Below are 18,909 nucleotides of genomic sequence, written 5' to 3'. Positions count from 1 at the left end.
CCATGCAGCGGCTGCTGCAACTCTATCTCCATCATACAATAGGGGACAGATGGGTTGGGAAGCACCTGAGCAGTGGTGCCCGCCTTCTATATACAGGCCCCTGCTCCTGGTACTTCCGGGTCATGTGACCCCTGCGCAGATTCTAGCACTACATTGCCGAGACTACACGCCCCCTCCCCCAGAGGGGAGTGACCCAGGTGCAACCAGATGATGTCTTTAGCTACGCCCCCACCCCTCGGTACTTCTGGCTTCGGCCACCTCGTGTTTGCGGGGAGGGAATCCAGTACAGGGCAGGGCAGACGATGCATGCCTAAGCCATGGCAGAGGTGCCCATCCCCAGGCAGGGAACACTGCTCACCTCCCGACTGCACGTGTGTAAGCCCCCTGGAGCGCCTCCAGGAGTCCTGCGCCAGCCAAGGCAGAGAAGGGATCCCGGCTGGCCAGGTCTGGGAAGAAATCATAGTCGTACCTGTATACTGAAGAAAAGAATGCAAAACCGGTTCACCTATCAAGGACTGAAAACCAACTGATGCGTGAGGTGCTGCCTTTTTGAGCCTGTAGGTTTCCTGTCCTTGGTGGGCAGATCCCCTCTTTCATGGTGCCGTCATGGGTGATTGATGAAGGTTATTTATTAACTATTTTGTGTAACAACTCAGATTTAAGGGCATAAGAATTCAAAGTTTGAAAATTGTTAAATTTTTGTAAAGTTTCCATTTTTTTTTCACAAATATACACTAGTCATATCGAAGAAATTTTACCACTATCATGAAGTACAATATGTCACGGAAAAAAACAACAAATCTCCAGACCAGTGGGATCCGTTGAAGTGTTGAGTTATTACCTCAAAGTGAGAGTGGTCAAAAATTGTAAAATTTGGCCTGGTTATGAAGGCGAAAAATCAGGCATGGGAGGGGACGGGGGGGGGGGTAAAGGGTATAGTTATAATGATCTGAAGAATCATACTGCCAGAACATTTACTACACACTTAAAAAAATAAAAAAATCACGACTCACACCATCACTTTGGTATTGAGCATAAGCTCATAATATACACTTTATTTAGCCTATTCACAGAAATAAAAAGTCACAACAATAAAAGTTTTCACAATGAGATACGAATTCTTCTCAAAATATAAAGCACACCTTTGTGGCAAATCTGGACAGGGTAACATTTTGCCAAACAAAACACAAATGCTACATCAACACCTGTCGGATAACATACACTGCAGGTACTAATTATATGTAAGGTGCACAATTCAAGCCTTTTCAAACAAAAACAGATAATTTTATAAAATTCCAACTTTCAAAAGAAAAAAAAAAAAGTTTAAAGCATGCACCTTACAGTTCTTCATTAAACGAAGGAAGGACTCCCACAGCTTAGCATAATGAAGCTCTGAATAAGTAGTTATATACAGAAGAAAACGAATCCAGCTTCTAAACATTCATCTGCACAGAGACTTCTATTAACACACTTCAGATCACGTTGAAGCCTATTTACGGGTCTGTGGGCTGTTTCAGAGTTTACTACTAGTGGGCCTTATGTATCAAAACGGACCACAGTGAAGCATCCATTTATCCAGTGCAGTTGAAATGAAAGCTGAAACGCTGATCGGTTGTTTTGAGCATCAAGACCATTTTATCCTGTTAGAATTCATAAAAAGGGCCAAATGTGCTTTACCCCAAACTAAAAACCTTGGAGACTGCCATTTTCTTTAGTACAATAGGAAAAGGTCCAAGAACATTGCTTTGGAGCTGGCATCTAAATTCTTGCAACGCACCGAGCTCCGATAAGGAAGCCAGAAGTATTTCAGTCTGAATGGAGAACTTTAGCTCCGTACACTTTAAGCACATATAAAGCTATTGAGCATTTTTTTAGATTCAAGAGTGGAAGAAGGGGGGGGGGGGGGGGGGGGGGGAGATGGTCTAGAGACACAATGTAGTTAACCTAAATGAAAAACTGCTGTTACTACAACCCACACAGCAGGTTGTGTTTGCCACACCATCAAGCTTTCATATAAATGGCTTAACAGTGTCCACTCTTTCAACTGTGTATCCAGAAGCCACCAAGCACTTCTGCTGATCTCAACTTCTCACCATCGTAGAGATTTTTTCCAGTCTGTTGGAAAATCTGATGACTTAAGCTTTCCCCTTCTAAAAGAACAATGGTGGATCTGAACGAACAAAAAAAAGACCTCCACACATCTCACAGGTTCTACCGGGATGTCTTACCATCTCCATATTATACCTTACAGCTTTAACTCATACCGTCATTACAACCTCTAACAAAGGCTTTTGAAAACGTCAAACATTGGATTGTGGTGGTGGTTAGTGACATTGTCCCCATGCACACAGCTTTAAACACTGGGCTTCTAGAAGAAACAAAATGTATTCCAATGCATTAACTAGTCATAAGAACACTAGCTTGCCACTTCTAGAATTATAGGCATCTGGGCAGCATTACCTACGGCACTAATCAATCCACATGCTTTTTTCCCCATAAATCTCCAAGTGTAAGTGGCTCTGCTGCCCAGTTTCAGATGGACATGTGATTTGTGGTATGAAGATTGCACTAGCAATACAAACATTGTTCTGCAGGAATAAATTTCACATGGGTCAGCTCTGTGGGTAACGGTTGTGATTTGCACCTGTAGAATGTATGGCCTGAAAACATGGATAGTCAAGGTGGTAAAAAGTTTCAGACTTCATGGGTTGATAATAGATAATATAAAAATATATATATTATCTATTACCTAAATGGCCATACATGTATGAAGCATTACATGTTACCTAGGCAGCAAGCTACACTAGTCTGTACACTGTAAGTCACCCATGTAGCTTGATGTACAATAGCTTTAAAGTTATAGATCTTAATTTAGTTATGTAGAAGTTGCAAATATTTCAACCCCTCCACAGCCATAAAATCTCAAGTATTACCATAGTTGCAGTTTAACTGTCCACTGTACTATTAAGTGCCAACTTCATGCACCATGTTTGCGAGCCAATAAACATCTTCTGAGCCAGAATGTGATTCTTTTCAGAATCTCATAAATTGAAAGGCCATTATATTTTGTTTAACATATATAGCTAGCCGTCATTCCATGTGTGTAAATCACTTAAGTGCACGTAAAAGGGGTTTGCACACCTCAAGGAGTTTCTGCTGTTCCCTCTATATTGGAATGAAGGCAACAAAGCTGTTGAGACCATAGGAATATATATATGAATCAACGTTTTTTGTGGCAATAAAAAAAAATAAAAATTTTTTTAGTGCAGGGGGTCCTCAACCTTGGACACTCAAGCTGTTGTGAAACTAGAACTTCTAACAATCCCTTGGAACTACAGGCTGCTGCCAGAGCACGTTATTGGAGTTGTAGTTTAAGAGCTGGAGTGCTGAAGGTTGCCAGTCTCTGTTCCTGGGTATACTCACACACAAGATACAAAGTCTCATCCACAGAACTAGGGAAAAACAAAATAGTTTTGTTGACCTGATGTATGGATTTCTGATCTGCCACATGTCAATTATGCAAGACAAAACCTTGAAATCTGCAGCACCTTCGTCCATTGTTGCTATACCCTCAAAGGGAGTCAGTACGTGTTTTTTATTTTTTGCTACCTCATCTGAAAGCAGCATAATGTAGGGGCAGAGCACCCCAATTCCCACACTGTATCACTCAGTGGGCTCAGTGTTGTGCAGTTATTTGTTTTTTAAAGTCACTGTTATCTACCAGTTCTCTGCATGCTGAGCTCTAACTCTGCCAACACCACTTATTGGCAGCTTTATGCCTATGAACAGTGTACAGAGAGCTGCCAGAAAGGATGTAGGGTTATACAGAGCTCATGGATATGGAGGACTATATGGCAGCAGGTGTACTAGTTCAAGTCTACAAATAAAACAGATCAAAACTACAGCAAGCGACACATTGCTGGAGTCAGGGTCTCTGCATTACACCACTTTCAGATTAGGTGGTAAAAGCCTGGTGACAGATCTCTTAAGTCTTCATTTTCCATTAACACAGGTTCACTACAACAACTTTTAAGGCATCCATGGCCAGTATAGTGTCATTTGAAGGATAGAGAAACACCGTCAGTACACATTCACAAGCCAGGTAGCTTGCTTAACAAACAAGGCTTTGGGAGGTTTTTGGGCATAACCCCTCATTTAACCAGATCTCAACACGATTCCGCTGATAACCAAATGTTGACCTGTGCATGCGCCAATTTAAAGCAATTTACTAATCTTTTCACTGCCACTATTGTGCCAAGTCCCACTTCCTACAATACAAAAATAATCCATAAGTCCTGATGCTGTGGTTCGTTATACCAGCCAAATGCAACTATGATTAAAGTTATTGTGAAGGAAAAAAAATATATATATGCATCACTGGCATAGTGTTTGATGTAGAATAGTTTATTTTCTTCCTGTTTAAAGGCCATTGAAAAGCATTTACAGTTTCCCCAAGTGCAATACAACAAGAAGGGGGAAGAAAAATGTATAAATAAAAAGAAAAAAAAAATTAGGTAAAGAAAGCAGTAACAAAATAAAGCCGCCTTGTCTCCAGGCAACTAAACAAAAGTCATTTTACTGCAACATATACACATTAAATATAGTATACAGTCCATGCAGCTGCACAGCCATGTTAGAGGGGATCCTGGCTCCAGCCATCAGTGCATTACAGTCCATGATTGTCATTCTTTCTAGCCCGACTTGAAGAGAAGGATTGCAACCTGGCCCAAATAAAAATAGATGAAATGCTTTGTCTCATGTGTTACATAACTGCCAAAGTTTCTGCCAACAATGCAGTGCCAAGTCGGGTTGTACTTCTTGTCAAATTCCTGCAATAAAAAATAAAATATGACTTCAGTCTTAGCATTTAAATATTTATTCCTTGGTTGTGCAAAAATATATTGTTTCCCACATTTATTAATGTAGCCATGATGACAATGACATTAATGTGTAACATACCTTCTTAATATAAGCAGCAATATCTTTCTCAATGTTATATTTCTCCATAGCTTGTGTGGCACAGTCCACAGCATCCTGCTGCATGTCCTCAGACATATCAGCATTCTTTATCACAGCTTTTCTGTCAGACATGATGCACCTAGAACAAGAGAGCAAGTGCAGGTCAGCATCCTGAACATCATAAGTAGGGGAGGGAGGAAGAAAGGAGGAAAGCCCCCTCAAATGGTCAATCCCTTTATCAGGCAGTGCAGTTTGCAAGCATTACTTTTTGGAATAATTATACAATTAGATGTTAACAGGTTTATAAAAAGACAGAATCATCAAATGATACATGCATCAGGACACTATGTAGTTAACCAGGGCTGTGGAGTCAGAGTTCATTTTGATGTAGTCAGTATAAAATGGACTGACTTCTAAAATATATAATTTGGGTACAGTAGTTCAATGCAGTATGTGCTGTAAATTCTCATTAGAATTCAGGAAAGTTATGAACTGTCCTATAAATGTCTGTTCTATTTCTGATCTAAGGTTTTAGGCTTTTAGTTGAGATGAATCAGGGCTGCACTTTATGTACACGCTCAGTGAGGCTGGGCTGCACAGTCGGTTTTGCAAGTTGGGAGTCAGGGAAACTGAGGAGTCAGGTTTCGCTTACCAACTCCGCAGCCCTGCAGTTAACAAATGCATACACTGAATGTGACCTGAAGCAGGGGTGCACAGCCTTTCCTGGTCCTGGGGCCACATCATTAAACCACTCCCTTTAAAAAGAGGTATTTTCTTTTGAGACATTTTATGGCATATTAAAAAAACAAAAACAAACCAACAACAACTGTCAGCTGTTAATGGTGACTAAACCACAGGCAGCATGAGAATCAGACTGGCGGCAAGACTGCAGGCAGGTATGTTTTCTACTGAATAGCTCTATCTCAGAAATTATACTGAATGAGATACATGTTAAAGGATATATCCAGGACTTTATGTAAAAATAAAAAATGTGACAAAGCACCAACAGGCAGGTAATTGCAACTTACCTGCCTGTTGTGAATGGCACTGTTCTTCCTCTGCGCAGAGTGGTCACAGACACGATGGGGTGTGATTTCCAACGTCATTCTGATGGGGGAGCCGGCTCCCCCAGGTAGGTAGCAGGGGTCCGGTTGTCAATCCGAATGGCATCAGAAGTCCCGCACATCAACAGAGCGAAGCGGAGAAGAGGCCTTTGCTCTGCAGACGTGACATCAGCAGAGGCTTCTGAACACCCAGCAGGAGCAGTCTGACCACTCAGTGCTAGGGAAGAACGGCACCATACACAGACAGGTAAATTACAATTACCTGCCTGTTAGTGCTCAGGAACATTTTTTTTTCCTTTTCCCAGCACCACCCACTATGAGAGACTTGTCAATCATTGGGAGCTGTGCTGGGAGAAGTTAGCAGGGGACAGTGCCGGACTTAGTCACATCTCTGGCTATAGCCCCTGGCTGGATCTGAAAGTACATTTTCTCTGAAACACTTCAGAGAAAAAAAAATAAAAAAAAATCCTAGCTGTAACCAAGCAGTCTGGCTCTGATTTATGCTGCCAGTTTGGACAACACAAATCAGGCGACAGGTTCCTATTAAAGTGTAGGACACAAATGTTGGTTAAGTGGCGTTTCTACAAGCAAGACTCCCACCTGTCAAGAGAATGGAGTGCCAAGTCTCCCCAATCAGCACACTAAAGCAAAGCATGCAAGAGTTTTGTTAATATGGATATTATAGCAACAAACTAGTGTTTCAGAACTCGCACAAAGTAATCTAGAGAACCACCTCTCCAATTCATATACTCCTTGACGGGGTCAAGTGAACAGATCTCCAATAAATGACAGACCCACAGGCGAGGCGCACAGCTTTGGAGCAGCAAGTAGTTTGCCTGTTGGATAAGCATTTGTACATGTGGTTGAGGGCCACCCAGAATGGCATTGTGGCCCAGGGGTTGTGCACCACACACCTACAGGTTTACATTGATTGACATGACAAATTTGTTGCAGATTTTTAGTGCATAATCAAGTTTAAAAAAGTAACAAGTTACAGTACAATGTCTTGAAAACACATTTACATGCAGTTTTATAAGATGCCACTTGACCATTAAATATGCACTTTCATAAAACCAAGCATAAGTAGTGTAAATGTGTTGGTACACTCACCAACTGGCATCTTCCCTGGTTTCCAGCACTGATCCAGTCCTCTTCTCGTCCGTGACTGCAATACCAACTTGCTGGTCACACTGGGTTTGAGCCGGAAGTGGCTTTCACACTGCAAGCTTGCAGAGACTTGATAGGCTTACACTATAAAAAGCAGCTTCCAGCTCACACAAACCCAGTCAGAATAAGTCACGTGAGTGAAGAGAGGACCGGCGCTGGGAACAAGAGAATACGCAAATCAGTGATTTTACCAACACATTACGTATACCTTTACACAGGTTCAGGGAATAAAGGGTCATCGGAGTGGAGTGTTAATTTTCAGCTGAAGAGTTGGACCTATGGCTTTTTCCTAGTCAAACACAATGTTAGATGAAAACCAACTCTGACAATCTCAATAACTTTGGCCAGACTCATCACACGAATCATCTGCTTTCTGGGCACAATAAGCCTCTCCATGTGCCGTGCACTAGAATACAGGGCCTACAGGCCTAGTGTCCATTTAGACTAGTCACATTTTCCCAGACAAACTTGAACTTCTGCTAGCGGCCATAAGTCAGCACTATCTAATAGTCATATTGTAAAGCCACTGGACAAAGGGATATGTGGGTCACATAAGAGCACTTAACCACATGTCCTTCGGCACTACTTTGGGAAGTATCCACGGTGTGGAGCATAGACGGGGACATGCTGTATTCCTCAGCTAGCCAATTGGAATCCTTGCCTTTTTAGACATCAGTATTAGACAGTCCTGTGCAAGTGTGCCCTGGCTGCCAACTGTGCCATGTATGAAGGCCTGCACAGAACCAGATGAAATGGAAACCACACTCAGCAGAAGGCAGACTACCATGAGAGCCGGACTACACAGGGGACCCACCCTACAGGCCACGTATAGGAGCGGGGACTGAGGGCCCCATAGGGAGCCTGAGGGCCGAGCAGGCGTGAACGTGTATGGCCGCCCCTCGCTGAGGTCCTGGTCAGCAACGCAGGGACCACACGAGCTGGACAGAGGCCTCTCCAAGCCATTTCCCGCCTCACCTAGGTCGGCTACTTCTTGACTAGTGAACAGCAGGGCTCTCCATGTTACACAGGACATACGGCCGCCCACCCACCTTTCTGCGTAGCAGACCGCCACCTCCACCCACGCCATACAAGTTACCGCCCCACCTTTAGCACGGGGCTTCTGAGGAAAAGCCGCAGCCGAATAGCGCACAGGTAGCCTCACCTGTCACAGTGTAGCGCAGCCCTCTCCGAAGCTGGACGTCTCTGTAGACCTGATTAGCGCTCTGACTCTCGCCGTCCCTCTGAAATAGCGGCACCGCCCCCTGCAGAGGCTCAGCCAACCGCTCCGGCTATTGGTGGAGGCCGCGCCTCCCCCAGCACTGCGGGCATTCTCCGCCCGCGCTCCTCTGCCTACATCTTATTTCATCCCACAATGCCGCGAGAAAATTGCAGAGCTCCTGACGCCCAGCTCACTGTCTGTACATACCCTGTGCGTACATCTACCGTGTGTGCGTACGTATACCGAGTGTGTACGTACATATACCCTGTGCGTACATCTACCGTATCTGTGCATACATCTACCCTGTGTGCTTATATATACCGTGTGTGTACATATACCGTATCTGTGCATACATCTACCCTGTGTGCTTATATATATCGTGTGCGTACATATACCGTATCTGTGCATACATCTACCCTGTGTGCTTATATATACCGTGTGTGTACATATACCGTATCTGTGCATACATCTACCCTGTGTGCTTATATATATCGTGTGTGTACATATACCGTATCTGCGCGTACATATACCGTGTGTGTACATATACTGTGTGTGCGTGTACATATACCGTGTGTGCGTACATATACCGTATCTGTGCGTACATATACCCTGTGTGCGTATATATACCCTGTGCGTACATCTACCGTGTGTGTGTGCGTACATATACCGTGTGTGCGTACATATACTGTGTGTGCGTACATATACCGTGTGTGTGCGTACATATGCCGTGTGTGTGCGTACATATACCGTGTGTGTGCGTACATATACCGTGTGTGCGTACATATACCGTGTGCGCGTACATATACCGTGTGTGCGTACATATACCGTGTGTGCGTACATATACTGTGTGTGCGTACATATACCGTATCTGTGCGTACATATACCCTGTGTGCGTATATATACCCTGGGCGTACATCTACCGTGTGTGTGTGTGCGCGTACATATACCGTATCTGTGTGTACATATACCCTGTGCATACATCTACCCTGTGTGCGTATATATACTGTGTGTGTACATATACCGTATCTGCGCGTACATATACCGTGTGCGTACATATACCATGTGTGCGTGTACATATAACGTGTGCGTACATATACCATGTGTGTGCATATACCGTGTGAGTGCGTACATATAACGTGTGTGTATATATACCATTTGTGTGCGTACATATACCATGTGTGTGCATATACCAAGTGTGCGTATATATACCCTGTGCGTACATCTACCGTGTGTGTGTGCGTACATATACCGTGTGCGCGTACATATACCGTGTGTGCGTACATATACCGTGTGTGCGTACATATACCGTGTGTGTGCGTACATCTACCGTGTGTGTGCGCGTACATATACCGTGTGCGCGTACATATACCGTGTGTGCGTACATATACCGTGTGTGCGTACATATACCGTGTGTGCGTACATATACCGTGTGTGTGCGTACATATGCCGTGTGTGTGCGTACATATACCGTGTGTGCGCGTACATATACCGTGTGCGCGTACATATACCGTGTGTGCGTACATATACCGTGTGTGCGTACATATACCGTGTGTGTGCGTACATATGCCGTGTGTGTGCGTACATATACCGTGTGTGTGCGTACATATACCGTGTGCGCGTACATATACCGTGTGTGCGTACATATACCGTGTGTGCGTACATATACTGTGTGTGCGTACATATACCGTATCTGTGCGTACATATACCCTGTGTGCGTATATATACCCTGGGCGTACATCTACCGTGTGTGTGTGCGCGTACATATACCGTATCTGTGTGTACATATACCCTGTGCATACATCTACCCTGTGTGCGTATATATACCGTGTGTGTACATATACCGTATCTGCGCGTACATATACCGTGTGTGTACATATACTGTGTGTGCGTACATATACCATGTGTGCGTGTACATATAACGTGTGCGTACATATACCATGTGTGTGCATATACCGTGTGAGTGCGTACATATACCATGTGTGCGTGTACATATAACGTGTGTGTATATATACCATTTGTGTGCGTACATATACCATGTGTGTGCATATACCGTGTGAGTGCGTACATATACCAAGTGTGTACATATACCGTGTGTTTGCTTACATATACCGTGTGTGCGTACATATACTGTGTATGTACATATACCGTGTGTGTGCGTACATATACCATGTGTGTGCATGTACATATACCGTGTGTGTACATATACCGTTTGTGTGCATATATACCGTTTGTGTGTGTACATATACCGTGCGTGTGCGTACATATACCGTGTGTGTACATATACAGTGTGTGCATACATTTACCGTGTGTGCGTGTACATATACCGTGTGTGCGTACATGTACCATGTGTGTACATATACCATGTGTGTACATATACAGTGGGTGCGTACAAATACCGTGTGTGTGTACATATACCGTGTGTGCGTACATATACCGCGTGTGCGTACATATACCATGTGTGTACATATACCGCGTGCGTACATATACCATGTGTACATATACCGTGTGCGTGCGTACATATACCATGTGTGTACATATACAGTGTGTGTGCGTACATATACCATGTGTGTACATATACAGTGTGCGTATAAATACCGTGTGTGTGCGTACATATACCGCGTGCGTACATATACTGTGTCTGCGTACATATACAGTGCCTACAAGTAGTATTCAACCCCCTGCAGATTTAGCTGGTTTGATAAGATGCAAATAAGTTAGAGCCTTCAAACTGCAAACGAGAGTAGGTTTTATGAACAGAAGCATAAATCTTACAAACCAAAAAGTTATGTTGCTCAGTTGAATTTTATTAAATTTTAAACATAAAAGTGTGGGTCAATTATTATACAACCCCTATGTTTAATATTTTGTGGAATAACCCTTGTTTGCAATTACAGCTAATAATCGTCTTTTATAAGACCTGATCAGGCCGGCACAGGTCTGTGGAGTTATCTTGGCCCACTCCTCCATGCAGATCTTCTCCAAGTTATCTAGGTTCTTTGGGTGTCTCATGTGGACTTTATTCTTGAGCTCCTTCCACAAGTTTTCAATTGGGTTAAGGTCAGGAGACTGACTAGGCCACTCCAACACCTTGACTTTTTCCCTCTTGAACCAGGCCTTGGTTTTCTTGGCTGTGTGCTTTGGGTCGTTGTCTTGTTGGAAGATGAAATTACGACCCATCTTAAGATCCTTGATGGAGGAGCGGAGGTTCTTGGCCAAAATCTCCAGGTAGGCCGTGCTATCCATCTTCCCATGGATGCGGACCAGATGGCCAGGCCCCTTGGCAGAGAAACAGCCCCACAGCATGATGCTGCCACCACCATGCTTGACTGTAGGGATGGTATTCTTGGGGTCGTATGCAGTGCCATCCAGTCTCCAAACGTCACGTGTGTGGTTGGCACCAAAGATCTCGATCTTGGTCTCATCAGACCATAAACCTTGAACCAGTCTGTCTCAGAGTCCTCCAAGTGATCATGAGCAAACTGTAGACGAGCCTTGACATGACGCTTTGAAAGTAAAGGTACCTTACGGGCTCGTCTGGAACGGAGACCATTGCGGTGGAGTACGTTACTTATGGTATTGACTGAAACCAATGTCCCCACTGCCATGAGATCTTCCCGGAGCTCCTTCCTTGTTGTCCTTGGGTTAGCCTTGACTCTTCGGACAAGCCTGGCCTCGGCACGGGAGGACACTTTCAAAGGCTGTCCAGGCCGTGGAAGGCTAACAGTAGTTCCATAAGCCTTCCACTTACGGATGATTCTCCCAACAGTGGAGACAGGTAGGCCCAACTCCTTGGAAAGGGTTTTGTACCCCTTGCCAGCCTTGTGACCCTCCACGATCTTGTCTCTGATGGCCTTGGAATGCTCCTTTGTCTTTCCCATGTTGACCATGTCTGAGTGCTGTTCACAAGTTTGGGGAGGGTCTTAAATAGTCAGAAAAGGCTGGCAAAAGAGATCTTTAATCCACACTTGTGAAGCTCATTATTCTTGGTGCCTGAACTACTTCTTAATACTTTAGGGGGACCAAACAGAATTCTTGTGGTTTGAGGGGTTGAATAATAAATGACACGCTGAATTAACTTTTAACGTTTTTTTTTTTAAAAAAAATTTGCTGCAGTGCATTTCCCACTTCCAGGCTGATCTACAGTACAAATGTCACAATGCCAAGTTAATTCCGCATGTGTCAACCAGCTAAATCTGCAGGGGGTTGAATACTACTTGTAGGCACTGTACATGTGCGTGCGTACATATACCATGTGCGTGCGTACATATACCGTGTGTGTGCCCGTACATATACCATATGTAAATACTTGAAGAGAGAAATACGACCATATCAACCCAAAATAATATTAAAAATTAACTTTTATTCATAAATAGTATAAAAAGTTACTTCATAATCAATATAGGGCACAGTACAGAAATACAGAAAGACACATATCATGTAGGATGACCATCTCACTGAAGGGACGATCCGGTCCACATGTTATAGGGTCCGAGGCACCACAGCAAAAAAAAACATATATATAGTCCTTCATATGACAGACCAATAAAGAGGATTATCAAATGACCACAGTATAATACCCATAGTAATACCCATATGGTAGTGCATATAACAAGTGTATATGTAGGAATAATATCAAATACTTGGCAATACCTCATAGGGAACTCAAAACCTATACTGTCAGGGTGCCATATACCAGCAGCTAGGATATACATTCATCATATCAAAACGCCCCCTGAAGAAGGCAAACGCCGAAACGTGCGTTGGGGTGGACGAGCGGTCCACATGTGGGTGCCCTGACATCGCAGCTTGTGGCCCAGGTAATTCTCCCCTATATAACGCAGCACTTGCTTTTTACTCACCTATCTTCATACTCGCTTGGTATACACTCTGTCAACATAACTCTATTAATTGAACCTTCCTAGCTGCCATACCTTGATTATAATAGTGCTATAGTGGCTATTACTAGTGTCCCTTCTGTGGCGTTTTGATATGATGAATGTATATCCTAGCTGCTGGTATATGGCACCCTGACAGTATAGGTTTTGAGTTCCCTATGAGGTATTGCCAAGTATTTGATATCATTCCTACATATACACTTGTTATATGCACTACCATATGGGTATTACTATGGTTATTATACTGTGGTCATTTGATAATCCTCTTTATTGGTCTGTCATATGAAGGACTATATATATGTTTTTTTTTTGCTGTGGTGCCTCGGACCCTATAACATGTGGACCGGATCGTCCCTTCAGTGAGATGGTCATCCTACATGATATGTGTCTTTCTGTATTTCTGTACTGTGCCCTATATTGATTATGAAGTAACTTTTTATACTATTTATGAATAAAAGTTAACTTTTAATATTATTTTGGGTTGATATGGTCGTATTTCTCTCTTCAAGTATTTATCTATGTCGAACGACCTAACCTATATTTCCACCATTAGGTGCTAGCCATTGAGCAGTATATATATTATCTTTAATATGCACCAATTGAGAAACTTATATTGGATATACCATATGTGCGCGTACATATACCATGTGTGGGCGCGTACATATACCGTATTGTGAAAACACGGGGTCTTCCGTGGGCGTAACACTACTCATAGAACACACGGTGAGGGTAAAACAGTGTGGCAATACTGTATTGAACCACAAAACAGGCAATAAACAGATAGAACAGTCCCAGCAAATACCCAAGAAGATACAACATTACACAGTCCTCACCCTTCCTCTCTGCCTGCCTGGGATAGAACAGCTGCGACTTTGGGACTTCCAGGGACCAACTACCTCAACCAGTCGCCCCCCGCTTCAGAGAGGAGATAGCGGCAAACTTGGGAAGCTAGCAGTCCATCGAGGTACGAGGCCAGGAGACCCGAGGGTCCCACCCTGGCCTCTCCGAAAGTTTCCATGAGACTAGATAAGCAGCTGATCCCAATCTGGCTTCTCCGAATGTCTCCATGGGTTCCAGGCGACCGGGGGGTCCCACCTAGCAACCCCAAACAACATATCCATGGGACCAGGCGATTTTTTCGTCCCAACCTGGTCTCCCCAAATGTATCCATGTCTCTCTGATGGTTAATGGAGCAGATCCGAATCTTTCCAGTCAGGGCCTCGTACCCTTAAGCTGGAATCATGTAGAATCCAAATCTGTGTCTCTAGGTAAAGCCATGCTTCCAAGCTGATGCTGTGAAGAGAGTCTGAACCTTGACTCTCCATGTAAAGTCTCTTTCTCATTTCTGTTCCAAGTCTCCCCTGCTACAGAAGCACATGCCCCTTAAAATAGTTACAGTTGTCCTTGCAAGTGCACATTCACAGGTAAGGGGTTAGGGAGTGTATTACTCACAGGGCTCAGCTCTCATTATTTGAGCTAATCTATTTACATAGTTGGTATAGTAGGGGGCTCTTGTAAATAAACATCATTGTTTCAGAATCAAAGAGGAGACAACAATCAGGAGACAGTCCATCAACATGTCTTTAGGCTGTGTGCCCACGTAGCGTTTTTCAAGCGTATATGCTGCGGAATTTCCGCAGCGTAAACGCTTGAAAAACGCATGTAGATCCGCACCCCATGGTCCCCAATGGCATTCCGCAATGTCAATGCCCATGCTGCGGATTTTTCCGCAGCGTATATGCTGCAGTCAAAAATCCGCAGCATGTTCATTAATTTTGCGGAAGCGCTGCGGAATCAATGTGCGGATGGTACCCAAGTCTGGAGGAGAGGAGACTCTCCTCCAGACCTGGGTACCAAAGAACCTGTAAAAAAAAGAATAAAATAAAGTTTATACTTATCTTCTGATGTTTTCCCTCCGTCGCGCTGTTGTCTGAAGGACCTGCCACGTCATTGAGTCATGTGACCCACCACATGACTCAATGACGTCACCGCAGGTCCTGCACACAACAGCGTGAGCCGCTCAAGACTCCGGACGGGGCAGAGAATGCATCAGAAGGTGAGTATAAAGTTTATTTTTTTATTTTTTACCATTCTGAACAAGTTGTCAAGCACTTTTCCAAGTGATGCTTGGAGAAGTGCTTGATAACCCGCATGCGGAAATGCATGCAAAGACGCCTCACAAACGCTTCTACCTGGCGGGAAAACCGCATGTAATATCCGCATGCGATTTTCCCGCCAGGGAGAAGCGTAAAAAATATGCTTCAGGTCCGCAACGTGGGCACATAGCCTTAAGCACAGACAGGAATGTAAGAGCTCTCACCTTCATGAGAACAAAACTTTGTATCATCCAGTTTCCTCAGAGCATATTCCATGTCTTCCTTGCGAATAAACTCCACACGTAATTGCCGAAAACAAACTGGTATCCATTGAGACCACACATGCCGTCCTCTGCATCCTGTGGTTCCTGAATTAAATCCGATGAGTGTCGGTTGCCTGGTATTCAATCCGTTGAAGCTCTCATAGCTTCTGTAGTTACCTTTTCTTGTTGCTGCTGCATATCCTCTCCAGTCCTCCTCCCAAGGCCGGGCTGGTGGGGTTGGACATGGTTGCATCCAAAATCCGCTGCGTATGCCTCACCTATGGTCTGCTGGGTCTGTCTACATGCCTCCCTAGTAGTGGAGCCCTTTGGACAGTGTGTGCTAACACCAGTCCCCTTGCAGCTCCCCCAGATCTGCTGGGCTGAGTAGTATCCCACCGTGTGTGCGTACATATTACCGTGTATGTGCATACATATACCGCGTGTGTCTGTGCGTACATATACAGTGTGTGTGCATACATATACTGTGTGTGCGTACATATACCATGTGTGTGTACATATACCGCGTGTGTGTACATATACTGTGTGTGCGTACATATACTGTGTGTGTGCATACATATACTGTGTGTGCGTACATATACTGTGTGTGTACATATACCATGTGTGTGCGCGTACATATAACGTGTGCGTACATATACCGTTTGTGCGTACATCTACCGCATGTGCGTATATATACCGTGTGTGCATACATATACACTGTTGTCACGGGTGTGTCAGAGGTGACAGACAGTTGCCCTGCAGTTGGTTGCAGGAGATCTCTACGTTTGGAATTACAGACATCTTCGTAGAGGCTGGCTGTCTCTAGGACCCAGCACTACCTCCCTCTGGCTAATTATCTCCCTGGCCTGGGTGTATAAATAACTGGTGTGTCTGAGAGGGAGTTGATGGCGATATTCATTACTACTTGTGAGGCTTTAGCAAGAGCAGTGCTTCGTTTTCTCTGGCGTTCGAGGCCGTGTGCGCATTTGGCTGGAGTCGTCTAAAGTTAAGCAATCCCCCCATGTTTGTCTACCCTTGTTGTCTATAGAGTTTAGGGGAGATCGACTAGTGCTCATCTCCTCTGTTCCCTAGCCTTTCGCCATACGCCAGGGAAATTTGGGGCAAGGCACTCATGCAGCGATTGGTGAAGAGCCAATATAGGGACGGTAGTTGAGACAGGGTGACACTAGACCAGACTAGGAGGTCTCCACTTCCCCCTTTCCCTAGTGTCTGGCTCCCTTTCCCTCTGTGTTGCACTAAGTCTTTCCCACACCCTGAGTGACAACTGTGTGTGTACAGTCATGGCCAAAAGTTTTGAGAATGACACCAAAATTATATTTTCACATGATCTGCTGGCCTCTGGTTTTTATTAGTGTTTGTCTGATGTTTATATCACATACAGAAATATAATTGCAATCATATTATGAGTACCAATAGGTTATATTGGCAGTTAGAATGAGTTAATGCAGCAAGTCAATATTTGCAGTGTTGCCCCTTCTTCTTCAAGACCTCTGTAATTCTCCCTGGCATGCTCTCAATCAACTTTTGGACCAAATCCTGACTGATAGCAGTCCATTCTTGCATAATCAATGCTTGCATTTTGCCAGAATTTGTTGTTTATTGTTTGTCCACCCGTCTCTTGATGATTGACCACAAGTTCTCAATGGGATTAAGATCTGGGGAGTTTCCAGGCCATGGACCCAAAATCTCTATGTTTTGTTCCATGAGCCATTTAGTTATCACCTTTGCTTTATGGCAAGGTGCTCCATCATGCTGGAAAAGGCATTGTTGGGTGTCAAACTGCTCTTGGACGGTTGGGAGAAGTTGCTCTTGGAGGACATTCTGGTACCATTCTTTATTCATGGCTGTGTTTTTAGGCAAGACTGTGAGTGAGCCGATTCCCTTGGCTGAGAAGCAACCCCACACATGAATGGTTTCAGGATGCTTTACAGTTGGCATGAGACAAGACTGGTGGTAGCGCTCACCTCTTCTTCTCCGAATAAGCTGTTTTCCAGATGTCCCAAACAATCGAAAAGGGGATTCATCAGAGAAAATGACTTTGCCCAAGTCCTCAGCAGTCCACTCCCTGTACCTTTTGCAGAATATCAGTCGGTCCCTGATGTTTTTTCTGGAGAGAAGTGGCTTCTTTGCTGCCCTCCTTGAAACCAGCCCTTGCTCAAAGAGTCTCCGCCTCACAGTGCGTGCAGAAGCACTCACACCAGCCTGCTGCCATTCCTGAGCAAGCTCGGCTGTGCTGGTAGTCCGATCCCGCAGCTGAAACAGTTTTAAGATACGGTCCTGGCGCTTGCTGGTCTTTCTTGGGCTCCCTGGAGCCTTTTTGACAACAATGGAAGCTCTCTCCTTGAAGTTCTTGATGATGCGATAGATTGTTGACTGAAGTGCAATCTTTGTAGCTGCGATACTCTTCCCTGTTAGGCCATTTTTGTGCAGTGCAATGATGGCTGCACGTGTTTCTTTAGAGATAACCATGGTTAACTGAAGAGAAACAATGATACCAAGAACCAGCCTCCTTTTAAAGTGTCCAGTGATGTCATTCTTACTTAATCATGACTGATTGATCGCCAGCCCTGTCCTCATCAACACCCACACCTGTGTTAATGGATCAATCACTAAAACGATGTTAGCTGCTCCTTTTAAGGCAGGACTGCAATGATGTTGAAATGTGTTTTGGGGGTTAAAGTTCATTTTCTGGGCAAATATTGACTTTGCAAGTACAGTAATTGCTGTTAAGTTGATCACTCTTTGACATTCAGGAGTATATGCAAATTGCCATTACAAAAAATGAAGCAGTAAACTTTGGAAAAAATTACTATTTGTCTCATTCTCAATACTTTTGGCCATGACTGTACATATACCGTGTGTGCGTACATATACCGTGTATGTGCGTACATATACTGTGTGTGCGTACATATGCCATGTGTGTGTAAATATGCAGCATGTGCGTACATATACCGTGTGGCGTACATATACTGTGTGTACATATACCGTGTGTGCGTACATATACAGTGTGCATACATACACCATGTGTGTACATATGCTGTGGGTGCGTATATATTCCGTGTGTGCGTGCATATACCGTACCGTATGTGTGTGTACATATACCGTGTGTGTGCGTACATATACCATGTGTGTGCATACATATACCATTTGTGTGCGTACATATACCGTGTGTGTGCGTACATATACCGTGTGTGTGCGTACATATGCCATGTGTGTGCGTACATATAC

General features: G+C 44.1%; 1 protein-coding gene across 2 annotated transcripts; it reads right to left on the bottom strand.

Annotated features, from left to right (window-relative positions):
- Window positions 1–1,021: 1,021 nt before the first annotated feature.
- DYNLL2 (dynein light chain LC8-type 2) lies at window positions 1,022–8,507 on the bottom strand. 2 transcript variants are annotated; one of them, XM_073666682.1, is made up of 3 exons: window positions 8,353–8,507; window positions 4,960–5,098; window positions 1,022–4,829 (listed from the first exon to the last, which is right to left on the bottom strand). In XM_073666682.1, exons 2-3 carry the CDS (start codon window positions 5,089–5,091, stop codon window positions 4,692–4,694), a joined length of 270 nt encoding a protein of 89 aa, XP_073522783.1. In that variant the 5' UTR covers window positions 5,092–5,098; window positions 8,353–8,507; the 3' UTR covers window positions 1,022–4,691. The 2 variants fall into 2 exon arrangements, with proteins under 2 accessions (XP_073522783.1, XP_073522784.1); XM_073666683.1 differs by lacking the exon at window positions 8,353–8,507 and adding an exon at window positions 8,166–8,279.
- Between the last annotated feature and the right edge of the window lie 10,402 nt (window positions 8,508–18,909).

Source organism: Phyllobates terribilis, unplaced genomic scaffold (genome assembly GCF_046119375.1).
Source record: "Phyllobates terribilis strain yellow unplaced genomic scaffold, ASM4611937v1 Scaffold_2__4_contigs__length_985480577, whole genome shotgun sequence".
Taxonomy (NCBI): Eukaryota; Metazoa; Chordata; class Amphibia; order Anura; family Dendrobatidae; genus Phyllobates; species Phyllobates terribilis.
This window is presented reverse-complemented; position numbering and strand designations above follow the sequence as displayed.

Excerpts from the sequence above, each read along its gene's own strand:
- DYNLL2 (XM_073666682.1), bottom strand. The coding sequence starts at position 5,091 with ATGTCTGACAGAAAAGCTGTGATAAAGAATGCTGATATGTCTGAGGAC. Across the intron at positions 4,830-4,959 it reads TTGCTGCTTATATTAAGAAG|GAATTTGACAAGAAGTACAA; the intron begins GTATGTTACACA and ends TTTTTATTGCAG.